Source organism: Strongylocentrotus purpuratus, unplaced genomic scaffold (genome assembly GCF_000002235.5).
Source record: "Strongylocentrotus purpuratus isolate Spur 01 unplaced genomic scaffold, Spur_5.0 spur5_scaffold_9, whole genome shotgun sequence".
In the NCBI taxonomy this organism is placed as follows: domain Eukaryota; kingdom Metazoa; phylum Echinodermata; class Echinoidea; order Camarodonta; family Strongylocentrotidae; genus Strongylocentrotus; species Strongylocentrotus purpuratus.
In genome coordinates this window covers 4,056,221-4,081,317 of record NW_022145615.1, presented here as the reverse complement: position 1 = coordinate 4,081,317, position 25,097 = coordinate 4,056,221, and the positions used below count along the sequence as shown (strand labels likewise).

The following is a 25,097-nucleotide window of genomic DNA, read 5'->3' as shown; positions in this document are numbered from 1 at the left end:
AACTACCCCCCGAGGACAACTACCCCCGAGGACAATTACCCCCGAGGACAATTACCCCCCAAGGACAATTACCCCCGGAAAACAACCCCCCGAGGACAATTACCCCCGGAAAACTACCCCCTGAGGAATTACCCCCCGAGGACAATTACCCGCCCCCATGGATAACTACACCTGAGGACAACTACCCCCCCCCCCCCCGAAGACAATCAGGATTCAATAGCAAAAGACGATTTGACACATTGAGAGATGTTGTGAAGGCTACGAGCCCATAAAATCCCGTGCATGAACCCACATTCGTTCAAATACTTGCGCGTGATGTTCCTCTCATTACTACACATTTTCTTTAACTATAATGTATGCAACACCACTGTGGTTGCTGTTTTCTACGAAGGATTTCTCTTGAGCAGCGTTATTTCAAATTTTTGTTAGACACAGTGCCCTCTTAAGAAATGAAAAGTTTCGCCCAATCTTAAATTCTTCACAAACTATTTATTTTGCATCACTCTGGCATTCGTCAAGAGCTATGTACACACGTATGGGCACATTTGTTTCTTGATTTAGTGAACGAGCAAGAAAAAAAAGGACAAGACATACTTATTTTCTTTTAATATGGCACCGTACATACCATATATTTAACTTGAAGGCAATTTTTATTTCAAAATAAATTACAGTACAAGAAAACATATTTGAGTTCACCATGACAACAGAAATATATATATATATATATATATATAAATATATATATTACATTACATTTATAAACATGAAGAGAACCTTTAGTTTGGAATAGATCGTGGATGAGGGCCTATTATGCATACAAAGACAAATATACTATCAGCTGATTAGAAAAGTTACAGAGGATGCATAAATAATGAAATCTTACATCCTAATTTCTTTGTTGGGCCAATTTGGGGGAGACTAGCTGTAACGCGTACTCATCTGCGCGCAATGTATTGTTAAATTTCTAAGAAATGTAAATTCCGTACTTTGATTTGATACATGCGTCTTCTGGCAATTGAATTCGATTTGATACATGCGTCTTCTGGCAATTGAATTTGATCAATACTCGTGGCATATTAAGTCAAACTTCACAAAGATGGAATGGATACAGAGCGAGAGGGGTGGGCGAAAGCTCCTCCTGGGAGGATACATGTACGTCAAGCAAAAAGATTTGGCAGATGGGTACGAGGGCTTTGAATGTGAGCTACGAAGGAACACACGACAATGCAGAGCAAAAATTAAGGTAAGCATCAAACGTACCAACATATTGTGGAGTGAATGACTTGTACCAACCGTTTATTACAATACATAAGTCCCAGAGCCTATTGGTTCTACGCCACAGCCCATTGTCTAATATATTACCAATATGAAAATGATTAAGGTTGAACAGAGCCTAACAATTCATATAATAATTTCAATTTTTTTAAATGGACACTAGCATAGCATAAATTTAAGTTAAAACTTTAGACGCACGGCTTCCTAGGACCAGTGATCTCTTTGGTCAATATAATTAATGGACAGTCGGCTCAAAAGGGTTGTTCCCCTAAACAGCTCCTTATAAATTCTTAACTGCAAACTTTTAAACGAATTCACCGAGACACAACTGTGTCCGTTTTTCTTACGTAACGTTTCCATAAAAATCAGAGGTCGCCATTGAGTCATAATTGACTCAACACACCTTAACCCTAATAAGGCCGGGGGGGGGGGGGGGCAGAGGGGGCACGTCCCCCCCCCGGCCGCTCAAAAATATGTTAAAATCAGCCCTAAATTCGCCAAAATGTACTGAAAAACAGGGACATGCCCCACGGGCCCCAAAATTCAATAATTGTTTGTAATAAAAAAAATATAAATTAAAAAAAAAAATATATATATATATATATATATATACAAATGCCTGACCTAAAAAGTTGACTCCAACGAAACAAAATGTCAAATTTACAATTTTCGTGACCAAAAAAAAAAAGTGTCCGCTTACCAAACCCCCCCCCCCGCTTTTTCTGCGATTTTTATGGGACCAAAAAAAAAGTGGGGTCCGCTTACCATCCCCCCCCCCGCTTATTCAGCAATTTTTATGGGACCCCAAAAAAAGTTATCTCCGCTTACCCCCCCCCCCCCTCCCCCCGTTTATTCAGCGGCTGGCTGAGTCGTTGCGTTTTGGGGGACTAAAACAAAAATATTTATATGTTCTCTTACCCCCACCCCCCGTGTGCCCCCCATATACGCACCCGGGAAGAAATTCCTGGATCCGCCCCTGGGCATTATGCCCCCCCCCCTCCACGATTTTCTAATTGTTCGGGAACGCATATGGATGGCGCCCCGACGCTCGCTGACCTTTTTCTTTCGAGTCTTGCGCATCTTTAAAAGAATGTTTTTGAAAATCGGATGCTTAAATATGAATAATATATGATTTATGGGTAAAATGTGATTTATGACCTTATTTGCATAAATTACCATAAATATGCAAATAAGTGAATTTTTCAAAAAATTGAAATTATCATAGTATTGTATAATACACTTCACTTGACATGCGTGCAAATTTTCGCGGAGATCGGCCGTTTCACGGCAGCGATCTTAAGGGGGCATAATCACCCCCCCCCCCCCCCGGCCGTATTAAGAACTCAAAAAGTGATTCGGTAACATTGTTGAAGGTTGATTAAAAAACGGTGTAATTTTTGTATGAAATCTTACTTATTATATTCCTTTTACTGTACTTACAGGCAAAAAATCCTGAGAAAATTCTTAAACCACAAATAAATGCACGGTTTTCTTTGAAGCGGACACTGAGTAACACCCTTTAACAGTGATTAACAGTAAATTCTCCCAACCATTTTTGAATTTTCCAAACCGTTTTTCCATGAAAATAAGACATAAGACAGGCTTTTTAAAATCTTTCAACACTAAAATGTCTGGAATGTTATGAAGAGCCAGTTTGTTGCAATCGTCACAAGACGATGTACTTTCACCTGAAATGTAATTAAATTGTGATAATATAGTTGGGAGAATTAAGGAATCGATCAGTGAGATCAGTTTTTCCCAATGGTTATCATTAATAATGGTCCGTTTTCACTCAAACTTTCAGATTATCTTTAATTGTACATCTAGCAATGAAGTCACTGCCTTAGCACCATTTTCTCTCATATAAACAATGTTACCAAGTCCCTTTAAAGACCGAAAAATAAATGATTCGCAAGATCAATGTCATTGCTGTAGCTAAGGACAGCCAAATTGATGATTTTCCGCACTATATGCAAACATCACACTCGGAGAGGACCTCCTTGCAGTGGTATTTTCAGAGGAGGGGAGGGGGTGGGCTGGCATTGCCTACCATAAGCACAAGGTAAAGGGGATAAAATAAGAATCACAGTTTAAACTTCATGAAATTAGTGTCGTTGCTTCAGTTCATAGAGGAACCGTAAGCTTATTAATGATCTACTGAGATCGTAATCAATTACTTAACGGTTATAGCTGAGCACAAGATTAAACAAATAACCACATTAAAATATTACTTAAAATTTGGAGACCGGCCTAAAACGCAAACATTTTCCGTAATATGCGTTGCCACCCCACTTTTCAGTGACGATGTTTCCATCATTTCATGGTTGACTGAGCACAAACAGAGGAAAAAAATTATTAAGTCATAAAGGTATTTCTTTACTTCTTGTTGTTGAAAGAAACTAAAGACGGCAAGCTAGTCAGTTACTTTCCCCCACATCGTATTTATTAGGTTATGCTTGAGTGAGCACAAATTAAAGATAGAATACAAAAAATGCAATGTCATATTAAACAATAAAGGACATCAATTTGTTTATGAATAGCGACCCCGATTTCGTATTATGAATAGCGGTCCTTAAGAGTAATGACCCCTAGATTTGAATTATGAATAGCGACCCTTATCTCACTTTATGAATAGCGGTCCTCAAGAATAACAGTCCTCACGCTTTTGTGAATAGTGGCCCTCTTTCCGTTTTATGAATAGCGGTTCTTCACGTATCGGAAGTTCCACGTAATAAATCGCGGTCCTTATGACTAGTGAGGTTACACTCCGAGCCAGCATGTTTATTAAGGGAAAAACATACAATCACACAAACACACAAACAAGAGAGGAATAGCCACATTTCAAAGGTGATGTAAATGAGTACCTGGTAGGAATTAATTCGTTGAAATGCTAGAGCGCCGCAGTGGCCGCCTTGCTAAAGCAAGGGTAATAATCGGGGCAGCGCCAGGAGCGTCACAACGTGACAGACATGTCCGCTATATAAGAAGCCACCATTATTAATATTATTATGAAGTAATGGATGGAGGTCAACGACCTTCTGAAAAACATTGTTCTACAATAAAGGAAGCAATGACATACATTTTAGGAATAAACATGGTTATTTTGTCTTTAATTTGTGCACAGTCAAACATGACATATAGGTCCAATATGATAAAAGTAACTGACAAGATATACCAAGTTTAATTTCTGTCAATATTAAATGAAATAGAGATATTAAGATTTGTTTTTGTTGTTAATGTTATTTTTTGTTCATTTTCGCTGACCTGAAGTTAGAATTGTGATTATTTTGTTCTTTAACTTGTGATCAGTCATCCATGAACTAACTGATGTTAAGCAGGGTAACAGGAGGTCATCGATGGGTGTGCATGGTGTTCGCATTCAGAGCTGACAAATCATCAATTTGACAGTCTCACTACAATTAAGCAAAGGCATTAATGTAGCTAATTTTCCAAATTTTGTCTTTAAAGATAGTATCACACATTTGCAAGCCCTCAAAATCTCGATGAGATTTTTTCTGCAGATGGCTTGTGATATGCAATACAATTTTTGAACAATACTCTGAAAGATTTAGAGCTCAACCCCTTCCAGTTATGAAGTAGGAAACAAAAATGTAATCAATTATTTTCTTTTATTTTCCTCATTTTCTATTACGGCGTCTACCAGACGCTTTAAGAAGGAAAATATTAAAATTGTCATTAATAATATTTTCAGTAATAATAATGACATTACATTATCGATAACATTGTGGCGTATCCGCACTCCTCTCCAATTTGCTCAGAAAATGTAATCAACTTAATTCTCTTCGTTGTTGATGACGGAATAGATTTCTTCCATACAAGGATTGGATAGGAAAACACATTTGAAATAGTATATTTAGGGTGCATGTATAACTGAAAATTTTGTCTAAGGAAAATAAAGATTTCTGATTTTTAGTACAGAGTAGAAGGGAGGGGAGTTTGCAACTTAAACAAAATAAAATCTTATCTTTAATCGGAATTCATTTAAACTTTCACCGACCCATTCCTCTCATTTACCTGCTTGATTAAGTATGACTGGCTACTTCTGGTTTCCACACAAATATTTCTGTAAAAGCACAGATACAATCCTGTTAAAGGTACTATTCCCATTTGCAGGCCAAAAAATGAAAAGGTTAAATTCCAACGGCATTTGAAAGATAATACTAATTTAGAACTCTCCTAAAAAACGGGGGTTTGAAAATGTCTTTAAGTGGGAAAATAACAAATATTAGTTGTCGAATCGACTTAAGAGCTATAGAGCCAGTAAGTAACAGTCTGATTTTCAGACCATTGTACCGAATGGTCGTACGTTTTAAGCTGCGCAGTGATTCAATCAGTTTAATTTGGCCATTACAAGAAGTGGGTTATTGATGTAGGCAAATGCTTATGTACCCTTTACAGCTCATTTTATATATGTTATTACCAAAGAAGAAAAAAGGCCAGTCAGTCACTCAATAGTGTCTGACGGTGAAGTCTAGCAAGTAAACGGGTTTCCTTGCATAATTTGAATATTAGGACACTGCTAACGTTTATATTTCACAGGTTTTTTTGACGAGAGGGCGCTTCAAGTGTTACGACGCTTGTATTTGACTTCTCTTAAAATTTGGTCTAAAATCGTGAAATATCTCGAACATCAGCTGTGATTGCTAAACAGAAATTGACAGAAGTTTTTCACCTATATTGTGAGATATTGTGAGATATACCCTTTGGATTAAAAGGACAACCGTCCTGGAAATTCCTGCAATTTATGTGAGTAAAAAAATTCTACATTGAACTATGTATGCAGAGAAAACGGCGCCACGCCCCGACGCGTTCCTACCAACGGGGCCTAAACCTGTTTTTCTCCGTGAGAATGATGTGCAAGATACCGATAAGAAAGCGCTTACTGGTGAGGAACTGTACATTGCCCTTGCCAAAGGCGGGAAAAGGGACAAGATTGCCGGAATTCAGCGGATACGTAGTCTATGGCGAATATACCTGACCTGCCCCAAAGAGCGCATTCGATTAATTTCAAATGGGTTGGGAGTGCGAGGCGCCATTGCCCCTGTATATGATTTGAACCCTTTCACCAGAGAAAAGGAGGACAATTTAACAAGGGTCACAATAAAGGACATTCCTCTCTCGGTAGACGATGATGTTATCCGATCAGAATTACAAGCTAGGAAGTCCGAAGTTGTTGGTTCTATCATACGTCAGAAGTTGAGAGTCAACGGTCAGCTAACCAGCTGCTTGAATGGCGATCGAGTACTCTATATTCGACCACCATCACAGCCACTACCACGCAAGCTGGTTTTTGTAAGCTCTTTTGTTGCTCGCATTTATCATCTAGGTCAGCCTTTAAGTGCGACATGTTCGAAATGCCTACAAGCAGGTCACCATGTTTCGACGTGCACCAATGACGTACGGTGCCGACAATGCAAGGAATCCGGTCACATCCAAAGCGCATGTCCCGAAGGCTCCAACATGTTGCGTAATGCCATGGCAACGAATGACGCGTCGTCTGCTAACGATCATAACGACCATCGCGATCATGACGTGGCAACGCCACAAGTTGACGCCGAGGGGAAATCCGCACCGCACGATCAAGATAAGATGAGCAAGGAACGTGAAGCGACGCGACAGACAAGTCTCGAGGACTTTATCGCCAACGTCCGCCACGGAGTCCAAAGAAAGGACAAGGCTCCTGAAGCAGATGCCAGCACGAGTAGCGTTGCAACCGGTACGAGATCGGCCAGCAAAGTACGCGACGCATCAAATGTGACATCGGCAAAAGTTAGCGTAGCTAGTACGTCACATATCAACAGCAGCGAAGAATGCGACAGCAATGCATCAGGGAAAATCGATTCGGGTGGCGATGAGGAATCTTCAAGCGAGTGCGATGATGAGCCGATACCACATCCCAAGAATCAGCGCAAATTGAAGAAGAAACCAGCACCCGTAAAGCCAAGAAATTCAAGTAAGAAAAAATAGCAAAGCTACATAATACAAAGATGACTAAATACTGTTGAAAAAACAAACAAGAAACGATGAATGAAGTATCAAGAATACTTTTTGTGTCCCTCAATGTAAGAGGAATAAGAGACAAGACTAAAAGAGGCAAAATATTTCGCTGGATTAATGATCAAAAATGTCATATCGCATTTTTACAAGAATCATTTGTAACAAAAGATCTGGAATCAATAATAAAATCAGAGTGGAACGGAGCATGTTACTTCAATAATGGAACAAATCATTCAAAAGGAGTCGTGATTCTAATACACAACCGATTATTTAGTTCACTGATATCAGTAAAAGCTTTCACACGAGGAGACGGAAGAATTCTTGCATTACAGTTTTGCTTGTATGGTAAATCATACTTTTGTATTAATATATATGCACCAACAAAGAGTACGCTGAAAGAAAAGTTTTTTAAAACTTTAAAAATATGGTCAAATAAGTACAAGAACCATAATGATGTGCTTCTTGTAGGTGGTGATTTTAATTGTGTCCAAAACCGAAAATTAGATACTAGGGGTATTTCACACATAAATATACGTAAGCGTAATCTTTCATGTTTTCAACATTTGTTCAATTTGATTGATGTATGGAGAAAGCAAAATCCAGATAAAAGACAGTTTACATGGAGACAGGTTTCTTTAAAGATGTTTTCAAGATTAGACTATTGGCTTGTTCCAGCTGATTTTATGCACAGGGTTTACTCAACCGATATCAGACCTGCATTAAAGTGTGACCACAATGCTGTTTCACTTACGATTAAGGTTCATGAACAGAAGCGTGGGAAAGGTATTTGGAAACTAAACTGCTCTCTGCTTGAGGACGAGACATATAGAACAAATGTCACAGATGTTATTCGAAAACTAAAACTTGAATATAGACACTTAGATTTGCAACAAAAATGGGAACTTTGTAAAATAAAGATAAAGGAATTTAGTATGAAATATGCAATAGATGTGAATAAAAAGAAAAAATGTTACATTGTTAATTTAGAAAAAGAATTAAGAGATCTATGTGAAAATGAATGTAACCTATCTGTAGAGGATAACGATAGAATGAAGAAACTAAAAAATAATATTGACAAATGGTATACATATCAATGTAGAGGTGCTTTTGTACGTTCAAGGGAGAAATGGTTAGAAAAGGGTGAAAAATCAAATAGATATTTCTTGCAACTCGAAAAGAGAAGGGGCCAGAAAAAAGAAATAGACTCTTTAGAAGTTAATGGGAAAATTCAGAAAGATAATATTTTAAAGCACATACATAGTTATTATACGAATTTGTATTCAATCGATGATCATCAATATAGCTCTCACGACGTGTTTACAAACATAGATATTCATTCATTGTGCGAAGAAGAAGCAGACAGCTGCGAAGATTTACTTACTGAAGCAGAATGTTGGAACTCATTAAAAGGCATGAATAATAATAAATCGCCAGGCAGTGATGGCCTAACAGTGGAATTCTATAAATGTTTCTGGTCAGAGATAAAAGACCTGGTGTTGGAAAGTCTGAATACGGGATTTTGTAATGGGGAGTTGTCATGGTCACAAAAACAATCTGTTCTTACTCTTATGTATAAAAAAAGGTCCTAAGACGCGCCTTGGCAACTGGCGGCCAATATCATTACTCAATGTCGATTACAAAATCGCTGCTCGTGCCTTGTCACATAGACTGAAGCGTGTAATAAATACTATAGTATCGGTCGATCAGTCGGGTTTTATGAAAGGAAGGTCAGCTACTGAAAACGTACGTCTTATACAAGATATAATAGACTATTGTGAGTCAGAACATGTTCCGGGTATTATTATGTTTATCGATTTCAAACAAGCTTTTGACAATGTTAATCATTCTTTTCTTTTTAAAACGTTGGAAATATTTGGGTTCAAAGATACATATATAAAATGGATTCGCACACTATATCACAATGCATGTGGTAGTGTTATGAATTATGGATGGCTCTCAGAAAATTTCACAATTGAGAAAGGTGTAAGGCAAGGATGCCCACTATCAGCATTGTTATTTATTATTACTGCAGAAATCTTAGCGTTAAAGGTGAATCAAAATAAAGATATTAAAGGTATACAAGTTCTAGATAAAAATCATGAAGGACTTGAAACAGAAATTAAAATTGCACAATATGCAGACGACACGGTAATGACACTCAGTTCACTTGCGTCAGTGAGACATGCAATGGACGAAATAAAAAAAATTGGCAGATATGCTGGTATTTTGGTGAATTGGGATAAATCGAAAATAATGCAGCTTTCACAAAGATGTGATGCAAATGAAATTGAAGGATTGGCTTTTTCAAACGATCCATTTAAATTTCTTGGGATTTATGTAGGGATGAATATAAAAGAAGTAGAAACACTAAATTGGGAAGGAAAAATTGACAAGATTAAAAGAATTTTAGATTTGTGGAAAATGCGTCATCTGACGTACTACGGGAAAATCACAGTTATAAAGATGCTAGCTGCATCACAAATAGTATATGTGGCTACTGCTGTTCCAGCACCCAAAGATGCCATCAAAAGAATTAATAAGTTATTATACTCCTTTTTGTGGCGCTCAAAAACAGAAAAAATAAGAAGAAATATTTGTATTAATGATGTTACAAGTGGGGGGTTGGGAATGATTGATCTGGAAGCTAGAGTTAGTGCATTGCGTCTTTCATGGATAATGAAATATTTGAACTGTCAAAATACCTCATGGAAAACATTGTTTTCCTATTGGATTGACAAGGTTGGGGGAATACCCTTAAGTTTAGAATTTAACTGTCACAAGAAAGACATGGAAAAATTATGTAAAACAGCAAATTTGCCATATTTTTACTTTGATTTGCTTTGTACATGGTCTGAACTAAAATATGTAAATATTGAGGGGACGAATAACATAATGAGAACGATACTATGGAATAATAGTAATATTAAAATAAGGAACCGAATGCTTCATTTTAAGGTGTGGGAGAGAGGAGGAATAAAAAGAGTACACCATGTTCTTAATGACGGTCGATGGAAAAACTCTGACGAAACTGCCCAAAGATATGGGTTACCCAAAATGTTATTTGCTTTTAAGTTTGCTATGTTGAAAAAGGCTTTCCCCTTGGTATGGTTGCGTAAATCACAAGATGTAGAACGTGATGAAGTAATTGATTTACAGACCATTGAGATTTCGACAGGGGATATGATAGATTTGTCAAAACTTAATACGAAAATAATATATTCACTGATTGTGCAAAAAAATAAGAAAAAACCATATATTTTAAACGCATGGCAACAACGACTACACTTACAGGCGGATTTTAATTGGTCATCTGTTCTACAGTTTAAATTTCATGTTGTACGGAATAATAAAATCAGAGAATTTAACTTTAAACTTTTGCATATGATTTTACCATCACGATACAATTTATGCAAATGGAAGATCTTAGATTATAATACATGTGAGATATGTAATACGCTAGAAACCACTAAGCATATGATGTTGGAGTGTGAAAACGTAAGATTGTTTTGGAGAATTGTTTCAGGTGTAATCTTCAATTTATGTGGTCTAAATATTCAGATGACTGAACAGATTTTAATACTTGGTTATGAAGTTGAAAACTCAATTTGTCATTTAGTAAATTTAATAATAAATTTTGCTGAGTATGTAATATATAGAAACCACATAAAGAATTTACAATCATTTAATATAACACATGCGAGAACTCTATATCGTAGTCTTAAATATGAGTTGACATTTTATTTGAACTGTAAAAGTATTAAAAGAGAAAATAACAATATGGTACAGAAATTAATTGAGATGCTGTAGACAACGAAAACAGATGTACTCATGAACAAACTAATGGGACGTTGCAATATTTTATTTGTTTATGATTGTATATGAGTTGAATTTGTTTATTTGAAGGAAAAGAAACAAAAAGGAATGTCAATTTGAATAATAAAGTTCCTCTGATTGAGGTTAAAGAGAAAAAAAAGTTTATATTTCACAGATAGGACATACATGACATATTCATAATTCCTACAAAGTTCGACAGCATTAGATGTTTGCTGCAAAAGGGACATAGTATCTTTACGGTTCAAAGGAAATCCAACCCTTGTAACAATTCCATTGCTTTTAAGGAATGAAAGCAGATACATCAGAGAAACAGAATGGCAAAAGTTTGGAATAAATCGGACCAATGATAAGAAAATAATGAATGTTTGATATATGAGATCACTATATACATCCATGCAAATCTCAAATTGGCAATTCTCTCATTGGATTGTGCCGTAGTGACAAATAACCCTTCGTTTGTCTTGTACACAAATATGAAGATTTTTTTTTCTTCTCCCAAGCGCCTTCACCCTTGGGGCACTACTTAAAATATAATATGGAGAGTATATTATTACAGGTTCTCTAGAAATAATTTTTTGTGTGTAGGAACAAACGGGAAAGGGAGTGTCGTGGTCGAGTGGTTTAAGGCGTTTGACTTGGAGATGCGAAGGTCGAGGGTTCGAATCCCGACACGGCACTAATATCCTTTGGCAAGATATTAACCTGCACTTGCTACTCTCCACCCAGGTGTTAAATGGGTACCCGGTAGGATGCGACCGTCATTGTTGGTCAAACAGTTTTAGAGCGTCATGTAACGCCTGGCTGGAATGCTCCCCAGGGAGTGGAGATTGTGCACACATTGTGTGCGGGTAAGCACTGAATCCAATGACCGGGGTAATAATATATTTGTAAAGCGCTTAGAGACATTTGTATTTAGCGCTATATAAATTAAATTTATTATATTATTATATTATAAAGTTGTCTGCCGCTACTTTATACAGAAAATACCGATTCGGCTAATTCGAAGAGCCCTACCTATATTTTTTTTTTTTTATTATTTATTCATGGTTAAAAACAAATACAACTTGTGCCCGCATTCAGCAAAAGCTGTTTTTTCAGCGAGGCAGTGATTACATAAAATTCGAATAAAATTTAAAACAATGAAAATATAATTCACAAACAAATATGAAAGTTATAATAAATGAACATATTTACAGAAATTTAACTACAAAATCAAATCATAGTGACAAAGGGGAAAAAACCCAAAACAAACACAAAACAATCAAATAAACAATTAAGTTTGTATCTACGGGATGAAAGTGATTCTAACTTTCAAAAATTCAAACTTTGTTCAACACGCTTCACTAATTTTTCAGGTTTAGTCTTGAGAAGTTAACTATCAATGTTGGACTCCCCGTTAACAAAAAAATCACAAGGAGTTGCTTTTTAGGAAACTTAATTCGTTGTGTTGAGATCAACGTACATGTAGCTATTTAGGGTGAATTGCCGTTTGGTTAACAACCAGCCAGTCTACTATCCACTTTGTCCCATAATAGTTTCGTCTACTTATCGTTAGATCTAGCGGCCATCTAGGACGACAGTCATTCGGTTTAATCCCCAATTAATCTATTACCATTTGGTCTATTATTCATTTTGTCTGATTCCTAGTTTTCTAAATGCCCATTTCGTCTACCATCCATAATGCCTAATAATTAGTGGATGATTAATAGCCTATATATATGGGAATAATGTTTTATCTCTCTCAATCTCTCTCTCTCTCTCTCTCCCCACACTTCCTCTCTCTCTCTCTTTTTCTTTTTCTCTAGTAGGTCATGGGTGATAACCAATTCCGCGATAGAACGGAGCATAACCATCCGCCTAACCATGGTAGAAGCAATGCTACGAAGGTTAAAGCAGCAACGAAGAGAAGGGCCACTGAGTCCAATGAAAGACCACAACAGGTGCTTATGGCGACACTATGCGAGGTAACAGAGGAAGGGCGGGCAGCGCTACCATCACTAAACAACATGAGGAGGAATATCCGGAGACAGCGCCAAGAGAACCCAAACGCCCTCCCCATTCCCATGACTGTGGAAGATCTGGAAATCCCTGTAGATCAACGATTGACGCTGGGTGGAGAGCTTTTCCTTTATCACGACTCTGGAAGAAACGACCCTCGCCGGATTTTAGTGTTTACTACGGAAAGGAACCTTCAGGTAAGAACAAGTGTTGGGGTTCATTGCCATTTGGCCTTCTACGGTTCCGCAATTTTAGGAAGTGCTGCAAAAGCATACGTATTGAGTAAAAAAGATTTCAGGATTCATTAGAATGAATTGAAATTGTGAGGTCATCATAAAGATATCCAAATACTTCCTATAAAATTGAAATTGAAATTAAACTAGATTTGTAATACTTGTTTGGAACAAGTATAGGTGGGCTGATCCAACAAAAAATTGAGACAAAATAAAGGGTACATTTAAGATAGCTTTTTGTCTCAGCTACAACATACTCGAAGTTCAGCGTAAATGAAGCTAAAACGACGTAGATATTGCTCGCGAAAGACGGGAATGTAGAATCGAGTTTTGAGAAAAAATCATGTCCCATAGAGAATACACGCAAAATGTGAAAATTGACATGCCTCCTTTAATCACAAAAATACGCCATGATGCTTTTGTCAAAATTAACAATTGTTATGACTTCATTTGTAGAAAATTGTCTCAGCTAGAACATTTCAAAATTTAGAAGAAAATCAATCACTATTTACAGAGATACAATCAATTTTCCATAAATATGCTGACGTCATAATATGCAAATTGAAATTTTGAGTTCGGAGGCCATTATAATGACGTCATGAGTTAATTGAAGGTCAAATGTGACATGAAACAATATCTCCGAATCATACTCTATCAAAATATGAAAACAAATTGGGGTCACCTTGCATCCTAAAGAGCTACAATGGATTTTGTATAGGCATGTTTTTGCCCATATATGCTATGTATTACAAGAGCTCGCGCGCACCGAGATTTATGTTAAACGGTCGATCATTCCGTTATTAATAGTCATAAAGAGACAAACATGGTATCAATTTGTTTGTAAATATATGTGGAATATTATAAAAGAAAAAAAATGGTGATTCTATGTTATGTAATATTTTTACGCGCGAAAACGCGCGCGCATGGGCGTGTGCGCGATTTTTTATAAAATGCTTAGAATGGCCTAAAACGTATGCAAAATGATTTTGAGACGATTTTGAGCATTTTAAAATTTTGCGCGCGCATTGACGCGCGGACGTACGGGCACGCGCGCATTATTTGAGCTGAAATTAACCGGACGGATAATGACCTTAATCATGATAAATATGAATGAGAATTACTTTTTGGTTATGAAGATATGATCATGAGTTGATTTTCGTAAAATTTTACAAAATGGCGCCTAGATGACGTCATCAGTGAAGGTCAATGTTGAAAACGTTATTGTGCTTCGTACATATGCCTATACATATGTGTGCCAAATTTCAAGGCATTTGATTGAGCCATTTTTTGTGTTATTTTGTTCACAAAAAAGTGGTTAGAAATAAGAAAAATATTTAATAATAAATAAAGGCAATTCTAACGAAATTATAAGGTGGTCTGTACTATATACAGCCCACCTGATTAAAATTAGTTATTATTCTCGACAAAGTACAGGATCGGTTCTAGAACAATTCCCCTGAGGGGGTATTGTTCTGATACGACATGATCTCCTATTTCGATTATGTTTTTTAATTATCATGCTATGATAATTAAAAAACAGTAAGTAAGTAAATAAAATAGCTTGGAAATAATACATACAATTTTGCAAGTGAAACAGTTTGTTTGTTTGAAATATATAATATTCGATGCAAATGTATTCATTCTGTTTTGCTACTAGTTGCTGTCAACGTCTGAAAGTTGGTTCGCTGATGGCACGTTCAAGGTAGTGCCGACCATCTTCTTCCAGTTGTGGACAATCCACGCCACATATGAGGGACATGTGGTGCCTTTGGTTTATTGCCTCATGCTAAATAAGGACCAGGCGTCATATGCAAGGGTACTAGCAGCACTACAGGAGGGAAGGGCGTTCTACCCAACCAGAATCATGATCGACTACGAATTTGCAGCGAAGAACGCATTTTCCCAGGCATTTCCAAATGCTCACGTTCAAGGATGTCTTTTTCATCTCTGTCAGAGGATACATGAACGGGTATGGTGATATTTATATATTGACAGTTGATCCCTTTTTTTTACCCGCCATTTATTGATCAAATAGTACAATCAAGGCTCATGGCTAAAAAAAAAAAAAAAATAGTGATACAAATATTAGGTAGAGTTTGAAATTTGAGTAAGTGGACTTGCAAGCCATGATAAATGCTGAGGAGAGAGGGGGGGGGGGGGGAGGACTCTAATAAATATTTTTTCTTTTAATCATCCTTTCAAGCCCAGTAACAAAAACTTTATATGATGATTAGAGGGTAGGGGGCTAGGGGCTATATCTCTTTTCGATTGTGCCTAAAACTGACCTGGAAAAAACACGGACCTCTAATCGCCAGGGGAGGGGGAGGGGGGAATATAATCGATAGTTATACTGAAAATTGGTAGGCCACAAGGAAGCTGAGTAGGATACAAGCATGTTATTTTCTCCTATAGGAAACGCTCATTGCGTATAGTCAGGCAAGGGAGAAAATTTCGGGCAGCCCTGGCGGATTCGGGCGAAAAAATAGGGGACAGCGGTTTGTTCCTCCCCCCTCCCCCACACTAAACGAACAGTTACCAATATCTATGCATTTTGCTCAATGGGTAGACAACAAACAATATTTCTGAAGTGTGAAAGGGCTGGTACATGTACTGTTATGAGTTTTATATTATTATTTTTAGATCAAGCAAGAAGGGCTGCAGGTGCTCTACAACGAGGATGAGGAGATCCGGACACAGGCGAGAATGATAGGAGCGATTGCATTTGTGCCAGTGGAAGACACCGTGGAGGCGTTTGAAGCCTTGGCAGGCATTGCAAGGGCAGAGCTGCAACCTGTCCTCAATTATTTTGAGGATACTTATGTGGGTCGACCTCAAAGAGCCGCGGGACATGGTCGCCAGGCAGCGAGGTTCCCGCCCATAATGTGGAACATGTTCAATGCGACACTGCAGGGGGAATTTCGCACGAACAATCATGTGGAGGGCTGGCACCGAAGGTTCCAGATCGGCGTCGGTGCCGACCACCCCTCGTTTTGGCAGTTTTTGACCTGCCTAAAACGGGAACATGCCATGAACGAAGTAACGATCGGACAAGCGCAAGCTGGAATGGCGCCTCCCGCACGTAGGAGAGTGTACCAAGATACCAATCTCCGGCTCATCAGGCTCGTTACTAATTACCATGGGAGAGACATTGTAGATTTTTTAACTCTTTGTTTGCTTTGTTCGCCGATTTGCACGGACGTAGGCGTGCCAACTTCGCATTTTTGCACAGATGTATACGAGTCAATTAGACATTCATAATACCGCTCGCAGTGTGTAGCCACGCGTTGCGTTTACTATTGTTTACATTGTATACATCGCACACTTTCCGGTAAACTGTTTTTCTTCATAGTGTTACATTCGAAATTACCGTGTATTTAGCGGTTTTCTTTGGATTTTTTTTACTGATGTTACGATGGCACCTGCTGGAAAACGTCAACGTGTGTTTAGTGTAGAGGAGGCTCGAGATCTTGTTACTATGGAAGCATGGAGCATGGACTCTGATTCCGACGAATCGAGCAGTGACGAAGACTCTAGTGATAAAAGTGATCCCTGAGAGTAGACTGATAGAATAAGAATGAATAAAAATTAATGAAAGAGCTAGAGATGACAGCAAGAAAGAGAGTAGACTGATAGAATAAGAATGAATAAAAAAAATGAAAGAAGGAGATAGAGATGACAGCAAGAAAGAGAGTAGACAGTGATAGAATAAGAATGAATAAAAATAATGAAAGAAAGAGATAGAGATGACAGCAAGAAAGAGAGTAGACTGATAGAATAAGAATGAATAAAAATTAATGAAAGAGCTAGAGATGACAGCAAGAAAGAGAGTAGACAGTGATAGAATAAGAATGAATAAAACTAATGAAAGAAAGATGTATCCTGTCTTGCCGTCATCTTTATATCTTTCTTTTATTATCTTTATTCATTCTTATGCTATCAGTGTTTACTCTCTTTCTTTCCGTCATCTCTATCTTATTATTATTATCATTTTCCTATCTATATGTACCCTATGTCTTGCCGTCATCTGTATATCTTTTTCTTATTATCTTTATTCATTATTATGCTATGAGTGTAATACTCTCTTTCTTGCCGTCATCTCTATCTCATTATTATTATCATTTTCCTATCTATATGTACCCTATGTCTTGCCGTCATCTCTATATCTTTCTCTTATTATCTTTATTCATTCTTATGCTATCAGTGTTTACTCTCTTTCTTTCCGTCATCTCTATCTTATTATTATTATCATTTTCCTATCTATAATTATGTACCCTATGTCTTGCCGTCATCTCTATATCTTTCTCTTATTATCTTTATTCATTCTTATGCTATCAGTGTTTACTCTCTTTCTTGCCGTCATCTCTATCTTATTATTATTATCATTTTCCTATCTATATGTACCCTATGTCTTGCCGTCATCTGTATATCTTTCTCTTATTATCTTTATTCATTCTTATGCTATCAGTGTTTACTCTCTTTCTTGCCGTCATCTCTATCTTATTATTATTATTATTTTCCTATCAATATGTATCCTATGTCTTGCCGTCATCTCTATATATTTCTCTTATTATCTTTATTCATTCTTGTGCTATCAGTGTTTACTCTCTTTCTTTCCGTCATCTCTATCTTTTTATTATTATCATTTTCCTATCTATATGTACCCTATGTCTTGCCGTCATCTCTATATCTTTCTCTTATTATCTTTATTCATTCTTATGCTATCAGTGTTTACTCTCTTTCTTTCCGTCATCTCTATCTTATTATTATTATCATTTTCCTATCTATATGTACCCTATGTCTTGCCGTCATCTCTATATCTTTCTCTTATTATCTTTATTCATTCTTATGCTATCAGTGTTTACTCTCTTTCTTTCCGTCATCTCTATCTCATTATTATTGTTATTTTCGTATCAATATGTATCCTGTCTTGCCGTCATCTTTATCTCTTTCTCTTATAATCTTTATTCACAGTAAAGTCCTTTCATTTCATATCACTATTTCTCTCTCATAATGTCTCTCACGTCCGTTCTCCATATTTTATTCATTGCATACTCCACTCGTCAATCATTTCTGATAATAAGCTCTCTCACAATAAAGTAAATGGAAAACAATGCAATATAGTTTATATTTTAAGATTGATTCATTCTTTCTTTGTATATCTATGGCTGTGATAAATGTACTTGAAATCAATTTTATTGAGGGGTAAAGAAGGTGAGAGAACAGATGCGGTGAACATTCATAATGAGACATTTCAATAAGATGCTGATTATGTCATGTATATCACATATAATATATTATGCCTATACCATTTTTACATGCTCATACCAGTGGGCAAAATCAATAACATTCTCTTATTTCTTATTGACTTATCATGGCACAACAAAGAAAAACATCCCCACGACGTCCCTTTTCATGCCCCGCTAAACCGGACATTGACAATAACCTGGGGTAATAGGGATTTCAATGGGCAGATTAGCCCATTGTCAAGGGTGGCTGAGCGGGGTACTTTCAAGTCTCTCCCTATTGAACTTCTTTTCTTCAACAACCTAAATACTAACCTTCTGAATTGTTAGAATACTTGAGCAAGGTATGTAAAGAAAGGTAAGAAGTCCACCTTTCTAATAGATTCGATTTGAAGATGTCTTATCATTGCTAAATAAGAAATTCTAGAGGGATAAAAAACTGCCGTAAATAAGAAAAATTAAACATTATATAATTATGATTATTATAAAAATGATAATTCAAAATATAACAAATGACGGTTCATCGAAAAGCACGTTTTCCGGTCTACAACTTTGCTGCACAATATTTTTCATCATGATCATCCAGTGAAGAGTTATAGCCTCTTGATTCAGCAGAGTCAATAAAGATTCCCTCGAAATGTGTGACCCTAAAAGAATGTGGCACAGGGGTTTTTTTTAAGTGGCGCATAAAGAGTTAAGGGGCGTGTCCCATAATCTTCACTAACGATCAGTTACCTATGCTATTGTACAGTTTTTGATCAGTCCAGGTGAATTGTTTTAACATGCAGGACCTCCCATTTACTTGGCATTACATTATATGGGATTTTTTGTTTTACATTAAGAGATGTGTTACGTATATACATTGTTGAATACAGAATGATATCATTTGATATCTTCTTTTTTTATGCATTTGATTGTTTTCAGGATAAAGTTTCTAGTTTTTTTTTAATTCTCTTTTTTTACTGTTTCATGTTTATATGATAAGCATGATTGTGATGATCTTTGCCTCTGAGTTTTACTTTGGGATGTCAGAACTCTGTTTTTAGTACATGACTTTGATAAGTCTCCTCCTTTGGCTTCCTTCAAGACAGCAGGAAGGTGTTTTGTTTGTGTTAATGTATCATTAATATTTATCATGTTTATCCTCTTCAAATATGGTTTTGGGCAATACGCGCCAAAATTTGCTGGACAGAAGTTTTATCGTTGCAGAAAAAGCTCTTCGTATTAATCGCAACTCTCAGTCGCGTTCCCTTACAAATCCTATATTCTTTGAAAATAGCATGTTAATAATTAATGACCTCTATCTCTTCCAGTTAGGCCAGTTTTTGTAAACTAACAGTAATGACATGCTCTCAATTTTATTCATGATGTGTTCCTCCCCCCACCCCCCTACAAAAAAATTACATTGTGGTGACTTTCATTTACCTCTTCTAAATACATTTATCTATGCCGGTCTCAAATTTTGGAACTTTTCACGTATTTGTACTAAACTTGCCCCATCACTCCATTCTTTTAAGCGAAAAGCGAACTCGTTTCTTTTACAATCTTATAAAACATATTAAATCTTCGCGTAGTCAACTCGTGTTTTACTCCCCCCCCCCCCACAGATTGCGTTTGTGACCTTTCATATAATGTCAGTCTTCGTCCTATGTCTCTGTTGGATCATGTTCACCCAGACGTAGGAAAAGCATGTTGTTATACATTTTTAAATTATGAATTTATAATTCATAAGTTCTCATTTCACAATTTCAGATTAATCTGTTTTGTCTCCAAATGTATATGTATTTATTCCATATGTTTATTACTACCGTCTTTTGAGGGATCCACATTCTACAAATCCCGCTTCTCAGTAGATCCCTCTATTTTCACAGTTTTTTACTTTTAAACAAACGAAACATCACTTACAGCACATGTATACATTCTTTTGTAATTTAATTAATGATTTTCAAAATGATTTATGTAATTGATTTCTTGTCATAATTGTTTATATTGATAGTTCTGTTGGAAGTGAAAATAAAACTGAAAATTGAAACACTGTTTGAAATGCTATTAAAGTTTTTCACTTGTGATAGAGAATGTAAATAGTTAAAATATTGCATCTTGTATGTCAATTTACCTCCGCAACATTTTAAGTTCAATACCTTTTCTTTTATATAAAGAATGATGACAAAACAAGAATAGGATTTTCACCACATTAACTCGTACACTAGAGAACCATAAACAGCTAAACAAAAAATAAATTTCAAGCACAGTCTAAGTAGACATATTCCTTTGCTTCCAGAATTCATGAAAAGTCAAAGTTTTAGGAGACTTGGAGGCCACACTGAATAACGTCAAACAAAGCTGGCGAGAAGCGAACATCGTCACTAATGCTTAAGCGTCCCTTCGATTTTTAATCTCTGTTAAACTCGTTAAGAACAAAAGCTTGTCAATTTCATATGGTTCATAGAATTACCATGACCACGTTTCAGGGGGAAAATAAAGTAAAAATGCCTGCTTTAACCTTTTCTGAGATGGAGGTAGTGGATGTTTCTATCTTTCATTTGGCCTAGAGTTTGAAAAAGTTTCACCAATTAAAAATTAGAAAATTATGATTTGTTGAAGGTGCAAACACAAATATGCAACTCCGTGACGTGTCTTGTGAGCTCCCCGCCTATTTGCCCTGTGCTAGAAAACTTTAAAAAAATCTGTATTCTTCCTTAACAAATTTTCCACATACATTCACCCAAAATATAATTAAATATAATTATTGCAAATATGTTTATACACAACCCCTGTACGAAACAAATCTATGCCGTCATAAATAACTAAGAAAATGAAAGTTCATGACATTTTCTCTAAATAGCAATTTGAAGCGGAGCTCGCATTATACGTCACAGTGTTGCAAATTCCCTGGGTGTGATTGTCCTCGGAGGTAATGGTGTTTCGAGGGGGGGTAATTGTCCTCGGGGGGGGGGGGGTATTTGTCCTCGGGGGGTAGTTTTCCGGGGGGTAGTTGTCCTCGGGGGGTAATTGTCCTCGGGGGTAGTTGTCCATGGGGGGTAATTGTCCTGGGGGGTAGTTGTCCTCGGGGGTAGTTGTCCTCGGGGGGTAGTTGTCCTCGGGGGGTAATTGTCCTGGGGGGTAGTTGTCCTCGGGGGGTAGTTTTCCGGGGGTAGTTGTCCTCGGGGGGTAATTGTCCTCGGGGGTAGTTGTCCTCGGGGGGTAGTTTTCCGGGGGGTAAATTTCCGGGGGGTAATTGTCCTTGGGGGGTAATTGTCCTCGGGGGGTAATTCTCCGGGGGGTAATTTTCCGGGGGGTAATTGTCCATGGGGGGTAATTGTCCTCGGGGGGTAATTCTCCGGGGGGTAATTTTCCAGGGGGTAATTGTCCTTGGGGGGTAGTTTTCCGGGGGTAATTTTCCGGGGGGTGATTGCCCAGGGGGTAATTGTCCTGATACGGATTAGGCCATTTTCGTTGTATAACCAAATTATCTCATTTACCCGTTAAGAATAACTGTATTTCAATAGTCAGAATGCAAAATGCAAACACTGTGTTGTTATATAGGTAGGGCAAGCCATAATGTTTGTCCTACCTATAGTGTAGCAAAAAAAAGCTAACAAATAATATATTCAATTTGTATTCTGACTATTCAAATACATTTATTTGTAACAGGTGAATTAACTAATTGGCAAAAGGGCACTTAACAAAGACCTATGCATTATATTTGATTTCATTATGAAAATGACCTATTTAACATATGGATAGGAAATACTTGAACTGTTACATGTCGATTTCTGAACCTTCATATATTGTATAAATTATGGAGGGTTCATAATTCCAAACAATTATTTGGGTTAATAATTTTGAAAATGAAATAGGATTCGTAACTCAAAAAATGAAATATGGTTCATACTTCTATACATTGAAAAGGGCTAAATCAAGGGGGCGATCCCAGTGGGACGGGGGAGGGTAGAACACGTCCCCCTCAATTTTTTTAGGAGGATAGCCCCCCCCCCCCGGAAAATGTGTAAAAGTGCATAAAAAATGTGTAGCAAATACTGACTAAAGAATGCAACAAACTTGTATGCCCAGGGGGGTGTTTCATCAACTAAAATCGATTTCGATTTTAAAAATCAATTTTAAGGCCGAATCAGTTTTAGCTTAAAACCGATACATGTGAGCTGTTTCATCAAATCGATTTTAAGCTAAAATAGATTTTTAGGTGTCTGCAATCAAGACTAGTCAATTTGGGGTAAATCGATCACAAAATGGCCTTGCTTAACTACAGTGAGAGTCCTTGAAAAGTAAGTAAAATCTGTTTTTCTTTGAAAATATCAATTCTGTCGATAACAAATCTGTTATTTTGGAAGAAGAAAAATATTCCTCTCATTATTATGCAATTTCATTTTCGTGTAACTGAACGAAATCTTAAATAAAATCAATTTATATCACTCTCCAAGTGGACGAATTGCACCGGTTCAACCATTTCAGTCCCATTCATATAAATTGATGCAGGTTCAATAGTAATTTCCAAACAACGTTTATTATTCGGTTAGGACAGACAGGTACAAACTCATTAGTCTAGTTTATTCTTGCAGTAGTATTGTGGTTTTACTAGTTATGCTACTAGTTGTAGATTTGGGCTTAGAATCAAGATCTAGATCTAGGCCCTATCCCTTATTTATTTTAGCATTGTCTTGTTTTTGTTGATATAGAGACTCTAACTAGTCTAGTTAAGTTAGAGACTAGTCTAGTCTAGGTCTAGATTTTCTAGCCTCTAGATCTAGACTAGTCTAGTCTATAGATCTAGGCCTAGGGTCTAATTATAAATGATAGATCTAGATCTAGACTCTAGGTCTAGATATATCTGGATCTATTAGGCCTAGGCCTAGGGCCTAATTATTAAAAATCAATAGACTTCTAGGATTATTGTTTTGAAGGTAACATTTTATGAAAGAAAATTAGACTCTAGATCTAGAGGTCTAGGCCTAGAGTGTAACTGTCAGACCCAGGTCTAGATCTACTCTAGATGTAGATTTAGTCTAGAGTCTAGGTCTAGATCTACATGATACTTGATAGATCTAGATCTAGGGTAGATGTAGACCTGTAGATGCTGTGTTGTGGTCAGCAGGGGTGATTGTTGCACTCCCAAATTCTCTGCCAAAAATTTCGTTTAAATTCTGCTTTGGAATGCTTGTCTTGTGTAATCACATGATTAGCTAACTGCCAATATCCTTGTGAACACATTAAATCAATTTTAATTGACAATTCTGGGTTGTCATCGTGAAAATCTGCAAAAATCTGCAGATTTCAATCTAGCTTCTCAACTTTGCACAGTAAGCAAATGGATTTACCAGCCCCACATACTACCTCTTGTGTTGGTAACTGACATCCACAAGCCAACTTCTGCAAGTCTTCTGCAAGTCTTCTGCAAGTATCGATTTCATTTCCTTCTTCGCTTCTATGATGTTCATGAGAGTGATGGCAAGTCTGAGAGCATAATTGATCTTGACTTGAAGTGAGAAGCTGTCATAAATTTGACTTAATGCTGGTTTTTTGAGACTAGACTGAGATTGCTACAATAGTACTTAGTAAATAGTAGTACAAAAGTAGTCCAACTTCATGTATCCCGGTCAATAACAGTGTATATTATCAACTTGCATTGTACATTGTACATTTGTATGCAACATCATATCATTCTACATCTAGCATGGGTAGACATATTCCTCCAGCCATGATCTCATAATGGAAACATCCTGTCATCATGGTCTTCTTGATTATTGCTAGCACAGGCTTACTGATAATTAAGCCATTCTTTCAGCAGGATATTCATCATGAGCATGAATTTCGCTCATTGGATACCTCTCTCTGCCCTCAAGCAGACGTGCACCTTGTATGCAAATCAAGCACATTGCTACTTCTTCAAGCATTTCAGTATAAGAGAAATTCAACCAGTGTGCTGAATCTTCGCTCTGCTAGTCATCTCGCTATTCTACTACTCTTAAGCGGCCAAGTCGAGCGAAACCCGGGGCCAATAGACACATTCCCATGCGCTGTTTGTAATGTGAATGTCACGGACAACGACCAAGCTCTTCTCTGTGATAACTGCAACATGTGGTGCCATATTACATGCAATGGTATTTCTGAGCAATCATATGAAGTCCTCGCCAGACTCAACAGGTTCTCGTGGGTCTGCTGCAGATGTCATAGCATAAATGCAGAAACAGCAGCTTCCCTCAGCAGCAATGCCAGCCTCTCCACAAGCAATCAGTTTGAGTCATTAAGCATCAGCGACACAACCGATGATGCTCAATATCATTGTCAGACGTCAACACCAACTTCAGCGTCATCTGGTCATGCATCGAGGCTACCACCACGCCCTCACTTCTCACCATCTAAAAACCGCAGGAAGATCCTGAAGGGCGTCATTATCAATTGCAATGGTCTTAAAAGTTCTGCGAAGTACTCTCAATTCCAAGCATTGATTAGTCATCACAAGCCAGATGTGATCCTT

At 37.2% G+C, this 25,097-nt stretch overlaps 1 protein-coding gene across 1 annotated transcript; it reads left to right on the top strand.

The window, feature by feature from the left end:
* The first annotated feature begins 992 nt into the window (after positions 1–992).
* On the top strand, positions 993–24,982 carry LOC100888013. Its single transcript, XM_030977003.1, has 5 exons — positions 993–1,243; positions 12,936–13,322; positions 15,016–15,327; positions 15,999–16,527; positions 24,909–24,982. The coding sequence occupies exons 1-5, from the start codon at positions 1,034–1,036 to the stop codon at positions 24,980–24,982; spliced, it is 1,512 nt and encodes a 503-aa protein (XP_030832863.1). The 5' UTR covers positions 993–1,033.
* Positions 24,983–25,097: the final 115 nt, after the last annotated feature.

What these genes read in the sequence shown, in the direction of transcription:
- LOC100888013 (XM_030977003.1), top strand. Translation starts at nt 1,034, where the DNA reads ATGCGTCTTCTGGCAATTGAATTTGATCAATACTCGTGGCATATTAAG. An exon ending in CTACGGAAAGGAACCTTCAG is followed by an intron (nt 13,323 to 15,015) that starts GTAAGAACAAGT and finishes TTTTGCTACTAG; the next exon opens with TTGCTGTCAACGTCTGAAAG. An exon ending in GTCAGAGGATACATGAACGG is followed by an intron (nt 15,328 to 15,998) that starts GTATGGTGATAT and finishes TATTATTTTTAG; the next exon opens with ATCAAGCAAGAAGGGCTGCA.